The 13,883-nt window shown below is 39.2% G+C and overlaps 1 protein-coding gene across 1 annotated transcript; it reads right to left on the minus strand.

The window, feature by feature from the left end:
* Positions 1 to 705: 705 nt before the first annotated feature.
* Positions 706 to 11,465, minus strand: LOC117293078. The gene is made up of 5 exons (XM_033775291.1): positions 11,298 to 11,465; positions 8,680 to 8,734; positions 4,992 to 5,181; positions 4,155 to 4,530; positions 706 to 2,750 (listed from the first exon to the last, which is right to left on the minus strand). The coding sequence occupies exons 3-5, from the start codon at positions 5,116 to 5,118 to the stop codon at positions 2,312 to 2,314; spliced, it is 942 nt and encodes a 313-aa protein (XP_033631182.1). The 5' UTR covers positions 5,119 to 5,181; positions 8,680 to 8,734; positions 11,298 to 11,465; the 3' UTR covers positions 706 to 2,311.
* Positions 11,466 to 13,883: the final 2,418 nt, after the last annotated feature.

The following is a 13,883-nucleotide window of genomic DNA, read 5'->3' on the forward strand; positions in this document are numbered from 1 at the left end:
AATGAAGCTCCGACGATAATATTTGTCAAGACATTCGATACGTATCAAGCGACTGAAGTTTATAAAAGGAATTCAAATCAAATCATGTCGTACACTTTCAGCTTTTAACTTAATGAGTGGATATTGCATTTTAAAGCAATTAACGTACTTGGCAATTCTCAGTTTCAAAGAGTACTTTATTTTACTTATTGTTTACATCAATATATATATATATATATATATACATTTAGTCAATTATAACGGGTCACGCACTCTCGATGTTATTAAAAATGACCGCTCGTGACAACACCAATGTCACTGATGAACTGCTTTTGTTGTTATGTATTTTTTAAATTAATTGAGGATATCTGGTTCCAGGCATTTTTTTTTTACTTGTGGGCAATTTAACCTATGCTGTGGTCGTTAAAAGAACTGACCGTTGAAAAGATTAAACCATTTACTTAATTTTGTTACACTACTAATTTCAGGGTCACGATGCAGTGGGTCACGATGCAATGTTTCCCGAATCAAAAAACGCCCGATCTCACCTTAGATCAAAGGAAAGTGTAACGTCATTATGAAAAAAATTCTACAAGAGAAGTTTATAATACCAATCTGGAACTGTGAGGAATTGGGCAGTGCAAAAGTTAACAAGTTTTTAACCCGCCCTATCGTGTTTTTCGATTTTTGTTTACACTGGAATGAAAGGACAACAAAACAATAAACTGAAAAGTTAAATAATATTTTTCATTTATTTTATTCAAGTTACAAAACATCAAAAAGATATATACATTGTATCTATTGGATTCAAGGTAAAACATACGAGCTGGACTTCTAAAGTAAAAATTGATTAATCAATGGCTAGTTATCAAATTTAAATAATCTAGAATGGTGCGGTAACACGAAGTACACGTGAACTTGCCTTATGGATTTATGGTTCGAAAAAGAACAATCTTGAGTCACAATCTATATTCTTAAAGAATGTTTGTAACAGCACCATGTTCTTTTTAGTTTAGAGGCAGTACTCACATACATAATATTGTCATGTATGAAGTAAAATGGCGTAAAGCCCGGTTCATACTTCCTGCAAATGCGAAGCGAATTTTGACGTCACAAACCGGTTTTCACCGCAATAGGTTAATACATCTCAACTGTTACGAATTATTTTGTGATGTCAACATTAATTGTATCGCATTCGATGGAAGTATGAACCGGGCTTTACTACACAAGAGGAAAAAAAGGGAAACATTTTATTGATGTGGACCTTGTGAATCGCACCTTTGCTTTCACCTTTTTAACCCACGTAAAATAATTCTGAAAGGTAAAACAAAATAGTCTGATCTGCTGTTTTAAGACATGACTCAGTACAAATATGATGCCAAGGGACTCTGGGAACATGACGCAGATAACGACAGCATAACGCCAGTTTACCAAGGCAAATATTGTGCAAACAAGTCTAGCGAATATAATGCTGTCTATACATAAACACGGTGATGCACATACCATGAGGGCTGTCTAAAAGCAAAAATGATGGTGTAGGTTTCGACAATTGAAGTGTTTTCTTTAGTGTTGCCGAAGGGCCGTGAGGAAAATATCAAGAGAAAAATGTTCATATTATTTTCATCAGTCAAAGCAAAGTTTGCGTAGGGGTAAGGCATGATAGCATATTTAAGCAAGTTCCAGTCTTACTATAAGGCACTTGAATGGAAGCCCTTTTGGATTTTTTGAAAAAGAAACAAAAAATAGTAATACCAAACAAACAAGAGTAAGTTTCTATGATGCACAAAATGTACACATTTTGAGGTATGCATAGAACAATTTCCTGCCTTGTTTTTATGAATAGTTGGTTTATATTCCAAAGTGTTACTTTTTGTTTATCCCCAGACATCGAGTGGCTAAGATAAGTAACACAATTAGTTATCTTTAGAATTGGTGACACACTTCGTTTTGTGTAGGTTTCATCGTTTAAATATACCCAAGGCGAAAAGCTGCGTGCATGGCATACAAACCGTAGTGTCTTCAAAGAGACCAAAGCACCTAAAGCTGTTATGTTCGAATCTACCCATCACAATACCAAAACAGCCACTGCTGTTCACCTTTGCTACATTTCCACCACAGGTTTTTCCTGTCCCGTGCCTCACCCTTCAAAAACTAAATCTCAACTCTAGCCCAAGATACTTTGGATATTTTTGTACACAGCCATGGGCTCCGTTTGACCAATATTTATACCTGGCTTTCATCATGAATGACTGTAATTTGTCTCTATTTTTAATTTACGTCTATATACAAACGAATAAAGTACATAATAACGAAAACGCCCTCAGTTTACGCTTTAGGCCAATGCAAGCTCCTCTTTTGATGACGACAGATCGGTGACATAGAGCGGCCTCTTAAAAGCGCGCCAAATACTCAACACAATCTTCAGAAGGAACAGTACCGCAGCGAGACCCAACAGCACCACGGAGTAGATGGAGTTGCGAGATGTCGCGTCCCAGTTCTGAGCCAAGCTGCCGCAGAGGGCGAAGATGACAACGAGCCAGACACCGTAGGTGTAGCGGAGGTACCGCTCAAGGACGATGTTCTCGAGCACCGAGTAGATGAGAACCTCCACCAGGAGAATTGAGAGGCTGACGGTGCAGGCGACGGACATGTCCACGTTGGCCCAGTAGGTCAGGACAATGGCGAAGTTGAGGAGGGTGGCTATGGTGACCCACGTGGCGTAGAAGGCAAGGCCGTTCTGGACGATTGCCCGGATGGCAAAGAGATTACCCCTGGTGGCAATAGCAAATCAAGACGAGATTAACGAAGTTATTTCATCATGGTTTATAAGAGCACATTGGGAACTAATTTTTCTAAAACAATAATTATAAAACAAAACCCAATTCATACTGGTGTTGATTTTAAGTAATGTTACTGATAAAAATACGATATATAAGCTATTGGAAAATTTGTGCTATAGTAGCAGACACAAAATACAACAAATGAACCCTTTTCCCCCTACTGTATCATCAAATAAAAGACATTGTCACTCATAAGCGATCAGTTTAAAGAATACATTACGGTAAATTATGTCAAAAAATGGAAATAAAAAACGACACTGCAGAGGGATCCATTTTAGAAGCAGAGCTTGTAAGGCAAGTTCATAGGTATCTTGGTAAGGAAATACACGGAAGTAGACAGGGCACTCATAAGAATGCAACACAATAAATTTAAATACAATGACAAAAAAAAAAGGTCGAAGACAATGCAATCACAATAAAACGTTGTTGTCTCTACATGGGAAGTTCATTTGGCCTTTTTGTTTTAGATAATAAGACACCAAGTTAAAATCATTAAAAAGGGGTTACGGTATAAATAGAGAAAGAGTAGGCCTAAATAGAACATTAAAAAGTGAACCATACATAGATTAAAGGTCAGATACTGAAAAAAACAAAAACAAGTAAGACATGAAGAGATGACATCATCATGTAAGGATTCAAGAACACTGTGATAAGATGGATTAGAAAGACAAGAGACAGAAGAAAATTACATTCAATTCATTGCAATTAAAATACACATCCATTTCCATAATTCCATGAAAAAATATTGACAAGTACAGCAAGAAAAGCAAAAATATCATTAATTAGCAGTAAGCAGGATAAATGTAATAAAAACAGAAAAATATATCAAAATAATAGGCAAACTGTGCATGGTGGAAGTATATTAAGAGAGTTTGTGGTAACCCCTCTTTTGAGTAGAGTGTTGGTTTTAAAGGAACAGTTGGTTAACGACAATACGTTTTGATCAGTATGCTCTGATTGTCAGTATTTTCCTGAAGACGATCAGAGCATACTGAACGACACGTTGAGTCATACCAACGGTTCTTTTGAGAACACCACTCAAAAGAGATTCCACTTGGCGTTACCTCCTAAACTATTAGAATAAGGTCCATTGTGTCTGAATAGTACTCCAGAAACGCTGCCGTAGAAAATATTATTTTTACATCAATACTCCCATTTAATTTGACCCTTAGACTGCAAATTCCAGTGTAGAATGTTCAGCTAAACTAATATTGATGAAATCCCCTGACGTCACGTTTAATTTTTCATTCTCAACCTCTCTTTAGCAATAATATTTATATTCAAAAGAAAGCTTAAACAAAAAAAGAACAAAAAAAATTGTAACTTTTTTTTTACCTGTGGTGGTGTTTGAGTTCGTATCCTGATTGGTCAACCAAGCGATGGTTTATCGTCAGAGCCATCCACAGTGTAAACGGCAGCAGTGCAATGACAACCAAGGCGACAGGCATAAGCTGACGATCCCACAAGAACAACCACGAGGTGTTGAGACCGAGGTTGAGGGCGTAGGTCCCCAGCATCAGTGGTGTGATGACCACGGGGCTGAGGTAAAGTGGCCCTTGGCTGTTGCGTACGCACATGGATATCATGAAGTAGAGTACAAAGAGGACCTGCCACGTGTAGATGATACCCCAGATGGAGAAGGTCCAACCGGCAGGGGTTATCTCGAGGAAGTAGTAGTCGGAGATGTCACCCGTGCTGTTCAGAAACCAACCTGTAGGTGGGTAAAGCAATGAATTAGACTGGTCCCCTGTAAAGACAGGCACTGGTCTTACATGTCGAATTATTTCATTGGATCATAGACCTTTTGGTCGCAAACGTCACAGCCCGAGTGTTGGCAAATTTTGTCGGAAAAAACAGTTTGTCTGCTCTTATAGCTATATTTCAGGAATAGGAGACTTTTGGGACGCTTGGCGGCAGCAGACTTACCAGGTAAATTCTATTGTTCTAGGTTATGTGCGTGTCCTCAGAACTACGTAAACAGAGGAAATTTACCTGGCAAGTCTGCTGCCACCTAGCGTTCCAAAGTCTCCCATTGAACTCCCATTGACCGTATAGATCGGTCTGCTTGCTTTATCACGCAGCCTGCTACCTTGACATGATATTCTACCTAATTTTTATTTAATTTACCCCCAAAAAATATCAGAGTAAAGAGAGAAAACCTGAAAGTCTTACCCCATGTGATGCCGATGCTTCCAGCCAAACCGTTGACTATCAGAGTAAGGACGAACAGAAGACACACCAATATGGCCATTGCTATGAACAACGGGTTGTGTTTCTTAGGTTCCATCTTGTCGCCCATTTTGATAAGCAGGTTCAAGTAAAAGTTCTTCTCAGATTATTCTATAGATGAAAGTCGGGAAGTCTGAAACAAAAATACACTTCATTTAAGATGTTGTACAGGTTACGGGGTTACTGTTTTTGTCAAAGGGGAGTATCTGAATCTTAATTTTTATATACATGGATTGCACATGACGTCATTGACCACTCTCTTTGTTGAAATATGCTCTCTTTCCTTTGTTTATCATCAAATATATATATATGGGGTTAGATGACGCTGTGTGCCATCCCTCTATAGACGGTAAAACATCCTAATGGAAACATCGCACCAACTTTCTTTTTAGAAGAAAAATGAACAAAATTCTGTTTTAGACGTGGGAGTAAACAGGGTAAACCCATCCATGCAGCCAGGTGGGGACTGAAAAACCTAATCCAAATGCCATATATTTATTATCTCTATTTTTCAAATTCATGCTTTTATTTTCTGTATTTTTATAAACTTGTATGCTATTTGTTGGAGGGGTCTGGGATGGCACATCGCTTTGATGGCAGTTTTTAAAACTTTTGCCTTACACTGAACGGCCCCTTCCAACAAAGAATTATGTCCGAAGATTTAAAAGTAAATAAATAAAATCCAATGCTCCGGTCCGGGTTCTAACAAGGGTCCACTGAGACGTGAAAGGCAGGGAAAGAAAACACCGAGTCATCCTGATTGGCCAGCCTGACTGACTAGACTGCATTTTGTGTTCTCCAGTGATTCTTAGCGTATCTATTTTAGCCTAAATACCGTCATTAAAGATGTGCTCCTCCACGTTGCTTTCGTTACAGTTAACGTCATCGGGAACAAGAGACTAATTTGAAACACTTCCCCAAAGGAGCAATCATTAGCAAATTGCAAAAACTGTGTTATACAGCTGTGACCCAAGCCAAAGAGAGAAAGTCACGCTAACATATCAGTGTTCAGAGCCAACACTCACTCATAAGAGATTTACTCAATGGTTGTACCCGCAAGTTTACTATTTATTTATAGATTTCTCTTTTTTTCTCCACACAACGCAAAGCTTCAAATAATATCAGCGCTCATTGAGGCAGCTGAGCGACACAGCAATTTTACACATGATTTTTTTCGACCAATTACAGTTTCACTGGTGTGAACTCTCACTCATTTTTCTGCACTATACTAAATGCAGTATAAGCACACACAATTGGTACACTGTTGGTAAACACTCAACATAATTGTTAGCATATAACCTCATTTGGTAACGAGCAATGGGAGCTGTTGATAGTAAGTATAAAACACTGTGAGAAATGGCTCCCTCTGAAGTAACATAGTTTTCGAGAAAGAAGTAATTTTCTCAAAATTTGATTTCGAGGCCTCAGATTTAGAATGTGAGGTCTCGAAATCAAGCATCTGAAAGCACACAACTTCGTGTGACAAGGGTGTATTTTCTTTCATTAATTGCAACTTCGACAACCGATTGAGGTCAATTTTTCACAGGTTTGTTATTGTATGTATATGTTGAGATCATAGACCTATATATATAGCTCTATGGTTGAGATACACCAAGTGAGAAGACTGGTCATTGACAATTACGAATAGTGTCCAGTGTCTTTAAATGCGACAATTTTGTCTCAGCATTTTGGGGGTTAAAAACAGAGAAAAATCGACAAAAGTGGGATTTGAAATTTGCAATTTTTGTATGTAGGTATGAAATAAAATACAGGAAATCCATTACTTGCTGTTGCTTGGCGAAAATCCGGCACCGAATCCCGAAAAAGAAACAATTACAGCGACAAATAGTGACCTAAAAATCCTCGGAAGCTTGCGATGTGGGTGACGTCATTCGAAGAATTATCGTGTTTCGTTCCCACACTGTACCATTATAACATACAGAGTATTTCTTCAAACCCCTGAATAAAAGGATGCCGATTCACAGGCTCGTTCGACACAATTATAAGTTATCACACAAGCGCGAGTGGAATACGAACAAAATAGTGCGTCTGCGTCCCACATCAAACTCGGCCGCGCGTGTGATAATACAAATTTAACACACGCACGTCGTAGCAATGAAAAACAAATGGCATTGTACTTGATGTTCAATCAATAAAAATCATGGGTTTTTGTTGTAGGCCTTTGCATGTTATTCGGACAGAAAAGGGGAAAATTTACATCGTTCACATTAAACACTTGGAAAAGGTTCTTGCACTGCCGTGAACGATTGGTAAATAGTCCCAGTGTATACAGACACTATCAAAAAATACTGTTTTTGACCTAAAATGACCCAAAAATTGGTCTGTTCACAAACTGTGCAGTTTTAGAGCTTAGCAACAACCAAATTCGGATTCAGTACCATTGAAAACCCTTGTGCGTCAAATTTCATGCGGTCCGGAGATGGGGACCACGAAACCCCCAAAATAGGCCCCTTTTCAAAACCCATCCCATGGTCTATTCGGATTGGTGGCTCGGCGCTCTACCAACTGAGCTATCGATTTACATGTACACGTAGCCCTTTATTGGCAGTCTCCCTATACTTTGTCAACATCTTTGTTCGGGTGCCATTCGGAAGCCATACAATCGTTGACAGGCGACAGCCCTGGATCACAACCTTGAGGGGGATGATCTTGTCAATATTTATTTGTCCAACCCCAAATCGTAAAAATTTACCCACTGAGGTTTACGCCAATTATTTCAGATCATTAAAGTCGGCTCTCGTTGTAAAGAGCACTAAAATTAAACTAAATAAAGACTTGACAACACAAATATTAAAGAATAAAAACATCTTGCTCTGCACAGTTTTGTCAACGGAAGAAGATAAAGTATTAAAAGGAGCTTAGCGACAATAATAACAACATAGTAATTTGTGACTTGAGCAGTTTCGTGAATACGGCCACATGGGCATGATGGGTCTTTAATAACGAAACGTGTGTTTCTCTTCTCTTAACGGAATTCCTTCCAGCAAATCAGCTTTAGGACAAGTTTACAGCCAAAATTTAACAGAAACTTGGACTACTAAAAGAGTGGAAAGTTTATGCCAACGCAATGGTCGCAACGCTTTTGTCTTTGAGGAGAACGATTTGTACATGATGATTAAGAGGCATTCATTGCATGATGAGGCATATATATTTGTTTATTTTGGTTTGCAACAATTCGTATATGCCCTTTTTGAGTATGTTGAGTTCTACTTCTAGGGCCTAAAAAGATAATGTTATTGAATTGGAGATGGGTCATTTTAAGAGGATGTGACAACAGAACAGGTGGACAACCGAATAATTATGGCCACATAGAAATGAAAGAGAAGAAGAAAAAGATAAGAGAACACTGAGAGACGCACTTCAAACACACCCAAGCACGAAAGAAAACCCGAGACAAGGACCCTAAGGGAGTGGAGGCTTCATCAAATAAATTGACGATAACAGCCTGATCTTATGCTGACGGCACTTTGAGACAAAGCATCGGGTTCAAACGGCTTCAGTTTGTAAATCAAGGTTATCTTTTCAGTGTTAAATGCAATGAGCATACAAACAATTAATATTAATTGATATTACTAAGTCGTCATTTTCCTATAGCTTTATCAGAACTTACCTTTCAATCAAGAACAGGTGCACACGAGCAGATAATATAAACTTGTGGATGTACCCTGAAATTACATATACCAAGTTCAGCAACTGTTAGTTCACAGACTTTCCTTTTATATAACAATTAAAGATTTTGTTTCATAATTCAATGTCGTACTTTGACACACAAAGGTTTCATAACTGAACTTTTCACCCAGTCGGATGGGATACACTTCACGGTTGCTCAACCACAAAGAATAAACTTCAAAATAGAACATAGGTCAAACAAAGCTTTTCCCTACACACACTGCTGTGGTCCACCGCGCCCGGTTTTTCTATAATAGAAAAACCTCAAAGCGCACAGCAGAAGCACGCGCTTCGACTACGGCATTCCACCAACGCGAAACCCGTGTCAATGACATTAATTTCACTTCCGGTAAGGGTCACACGGGTGACATATTTTGCAAAATCACCTCCGGTTCACGTTGTCCATAAAATAAGGTAATGTGTATAACCTTGGAGGAAGAAACTCACAGCAAAAAGCTCAGACCGTGTTCGGGGTGGATTTCACACGAGTAAGGACTATTAGTCCATTCGTATAGGAGAGTCTAAGTATATTAAGGCAGTCCTAAGTTAGGAAGGGTATCTCATCGATCCCAATTCGAGACACGCTAAGTCTTAAAGGAACAAGTTGCCTTGGATCGGACGAGTTGGTCTATTAAAAGCGTTTGAAACCGTTTGTTATGAAATGCATATGGTTAGAAAGATGTTTTAAAAGTAGAACATAATGATCCACACAAATATCACTCGAAATGGCACGGTTTTCCTTTTACGTCGCGAACTATATTTTGACTCTCATAAATGGCCGACCGTGTTAGTCGACAGGGTAAAAAGAAAACCACGCAATTTCGAGGCATATTTGTGTAGATCATTGTATTCTATTTTTACAATATCTTTCTAACCATATACATTTTACAAAAAACGGTGAGAACGCTTTTCAAAGACCAACTCGACCGATCCAAGGCAACATGTTCCTCTAACTCTTTAATTTGTTAATATCTCCCATGGGTCTAGGTTGGAAAGACATTGCTCTAGAATTGCAAGGGTCTAGGTTGGAAAGACATTGCTCTAGAATTGCAAGGGTCTAGGTTGGAAAGACATTGCTCTAGAATTGCAAGGGTCTAGGTTGGAAAGACATTGCTCTAGAATTGCAAGGGTCTAGGTTGGAAAGACATTGCTCTAGAATTGCAAGGGTCTAGGTTGGAAAGACACTGACCTAGAATTGCAAGGGTCTAGGTTGGAAAGACATTGCTCTAGAATTGCAAGGGTCTAGGTTGGAAAGACATTGCTCTAGAATTGCAAGGGTCTAGGTTGGAAAGACATTGCTCTAGAATTGCAAGGGTCTAGGTTGGAAAGACATTGCTCTAGAATTGCAAGGGTCTAGGTTGGAAAGACATTGCTCTAGAATTGCAAGGGTCTAGGTTGGAAAGACATTGCTCTAGAATTGCAAGGGTCTAGGTTGGAAAGACATTGCTCTAGAATTGCAAGGGTCTAGGTTGGAAAGACATTGCTCTAGAATTGCAAGGGTCTAGGTTGGAAAGACACTGACCTAGAATTGCAAGGGTCTAGGTTGGAAAGACATTGCTCTAGAATTGCAAGGGTCTAGGTTGGAAAGACATTGCTCTAGAATTGCAAGGGTCTAGGTTGGAAAGACATTGCTCTAGAATTGCAAGGGTCTAGGTTGGAAAGACATTGCTCTAGAATTGCAAGGGTCTAGGTTGGAAAGACATTGCTCTAGAATTGCAAGGGTCTAGGTTGGAAAGACATTGCTCTAGAATTGCAAGGAGTTTTGGGTTCGAATCCAACCCGCGAGTAATATGCCTGTGATTCACAGGAATCAAAAAAGTACGGGGTATACATTGCGAACACATCGGTGTACGAGTAAAAACAAAAATTAAATTGTTTATCCCCGATGCAAATTTAACAAACTGAGATTAAGAAGTACTCAGTGGCCCGATAAGAATAGTTTGCTTCAAAAATTCGTGCTAAAACTGCTATGCGAACAATTTGCAGAGTACCACTTTTCTGTTTACTTAAAGGGCACAATTTCATTAAGTTTAATTATGCAAAAAACATTGGCTGAATAACTAGCGGCTTAGCAAAATACATAAGCAGTCATATATTATTATCTTCTTCAGAATTTATACCGGATGAATTAAACGTCTTGGAAGGGCTTCTTATACATAATGTTTATATGAATGATGATACAGTCACATGAGATTGTATCTGTATTTTGGCTGATTTTAGACCAGGTTGAAGGTGAACCTCCATGGTTGGTTGAATTCCATGGTTGTTGAACTCCTCTGTGCGCAACGTCCTTAAAGCTTGCTTCTTTTGGAATTGGGTCATGGTAATTTGAAACTTTGCATGGTGGAAATACGATATAGAAAGGTTTGCGGTAACACCATGTACAATGAGTTGTGTTGGTTATGAAAAGAACCGCTGGTTTCAACTCGACGTTTCGAGCAGATGCTCTGATCGTGTTCTGGAGAAAAAAAAAGGGTCGTGGTACTTTATTCGTAAACTGACCAGCAACCGTGAAGTCTGCCGTCTGGCCCCTGTACGAAAGTTTTGACCATCACTTACCTCACTAGTGGGACAATTATAGGTAAAGAACTAGTTGTTAGTGATCTCCTCAGAACGAAATGAAAATGAGCTTCAACTCTGCTTCAAAACACCCCCGCCCTCACTGTGCAGTGGTCGTCTTCCTTCAAATGCCTCAACACAAACCCGAAATGTGTATAGAGAGATAAGAGGATCGAATCCCCTCATCAATACCTGAACAAACGTGCAAAGTAACGGTGACCCAGGGTTGCTGAGGTCACAGGACAATGGTGGAACAAAAGAACCACCGGACCATGTATGGGAGTACAGGGCGAGCACGTTGTAGAACACGTGCAAATGACCACAGTTATGTAATAAATATTTTCGTTGTCAGGATATTGACCAAAGGTATTCGTAACCTGCGTCCTTGCCCATATAATATAGTGATTTGATCATGGATGAAGACAACAATGTACATGTGCAGGTACAGGGTTGCACCGGGGAGAAACAGCTAGTGTTCGTGACGGTTATTCAATGAAAGGGGTAGGCTTTACAATTGTAATACCGTGTTACCTCCGCAGTAGTACTGTATAAACTTCTGCATGTGGGTTGTTGAGGGTGCACCCGAACAAATACATTTTAAAATTATACTCAAAATGCCTAGTCCCACTGCTTTTTACAGCAAAAAATACATTTATTAAATGACCTTTGCACTTTAATTGTCTGTTCAATTTAATGTTCCCCCAACAAGCCAATTCGAACACCCCATGAAATTTTTCAAGCATCCGAGCATGGATCGTAGAAATATTTCTACCTCCGATAGCTATCAATCATGAAAAATGTCCGTACATCTCACAGCGAATAGGACACATTAGGGCCAACCGCATTCAAAATACATCAAGTTATAGGTAAACATCCCCCAGGTCACAATATTTGGGCACATTTATGAATTCTCGACAAGTTATTTTTGCAACCGCGTCCCCAAAAAAGTACCAATTGCCGAAATATTGACAGAGCCGGATTATGCAAGAGTTATCGACCTTTCTCTGGATGAGAACTTTATTAGTTTACTTAAAGCAGATTGACTCAAATATAATCTCATTTGGGATACATTTGCCCTTCTCCTCCCCCCACTCAAGCTAAAAAAAGCTCCATCCTGCCCGGTCCTCATTCAATCTACACCTCGGGTGTTCCCCCTTCCAACCCAAAACCACGCCTCTATTCTTGTTTTCACTCTCACTGTTATGTTGAATCATAGGAGGTAGACATTCTACCTCCATGGATGAATTTACCAGTACATAAAAAAAAAACAATCTCAGATTACTGTGCTTCCCTGTGGAGGCATTTGTGTTCTCTCCTATTATCCTAGACTTGTGGACAAGTCGTTAATGGTCCCACGCGGTGAGACAGTCGAGTTGTGCAGTGGTCGCGCAACCAGCAGTTCGCGCGGAGAGCACCGCTGCAACTCGACTATCTCACCGCGTGGGACCATAAACGACTTGTCCACAAGTCTGCTATTATCCATGTTTTTAACATTTTCCAAGATACTTTGTGCTAAAAATATCCTTTCGTAGTACCCCGCTGGCAACCTTATAATCTTTCCCTTTTTTGTTTTGTCCCACATAGAGTCCTTGCTCTATGGTCTCCATAGGCATCATGAATGAGCACCAAAACCTTGTGCAAGATAGGAAAGCCATGATGAAAAATCAATTCGAACGATATTCAAAATGTCAAATTGTGTAACATCAATTTTTGTGACCACAGGGTCCAAATTCCAATCTTGATTGTCGCGTGATTAACTTTTATTGTCTTGTCTATACACAGATGATTACAATGTTCAATTCAAATAAAGATTATAAAATAATTAGTGACCACAATGTTCCAGTATGGATTGAAATGAATTAGTTATTAACCAATGAAATGAGACGGTGTAATTTAGCAGTTGAAATGGCCACACTGGGGATTCGATGTGACTGTAGTGTTTGTAAAGGGACTATGCCAAAGTTCATCCGATTTGAGGTTTATAGGATACACAATATCTTTCTTTGGCGTTTGACGAAAAAAAAACTTGAAATTTTAGAGAACTGTAAATAACTGTGGGAAGTAGCATTCAGTGGAGTGACTCGAGGGGCACGTGGAGGGTACGGGTGGGGGGGGGGTCACGGAATTCAATTGGGCACGTTTTCCCCTATATATTATTAAAGGAACACGTTGCCTTGGATCGGTCGAGTTGGTCTATAAAAAGCGTTTGTAACCGTTTGTTATAAAATGCATATGATTGGAAAGATATTTTAAAAGTAGAATACAAATTTGCCTCGAAATTGCGTGGTTTTCCTGTTACTTTGTAAACTAACACGGTCGGCCATTATGTGAGTCGACATTTTGACTCCACCAAATGGTCGATCGTGTTTGTTCGCGACGTAAAGACAAACCGTGCAATTTGGAGGCATGTTTGTGTGGATCATTGTATTCTACTTTTACAACATCTTTTTACCATAAGCATTTTATAACAAACGGTTACGATTGCTTTTCAAAGCCCAACTCAACCGATCCAAGGAAACGTGTCCCTTTAAATGCTCCACCCCAATATAAATTTGGACAAGGTGTTAAAAATTATAAGAGTCATGT

This window comes from Asterias rubens, chromosome 7, assembly GCF_902459465.1.
Source record: "Asterias rubens chromosome 7, eAstRub1.3, whole genome shotgun sequence".
NCBI classification, from domain to species: domain Eukaryota; kingdom Metazoa; phylum Echinodermata; class Asteroidea; order Forcipulatida; family Asteriidae; genus Asterias; species Asterias rubens.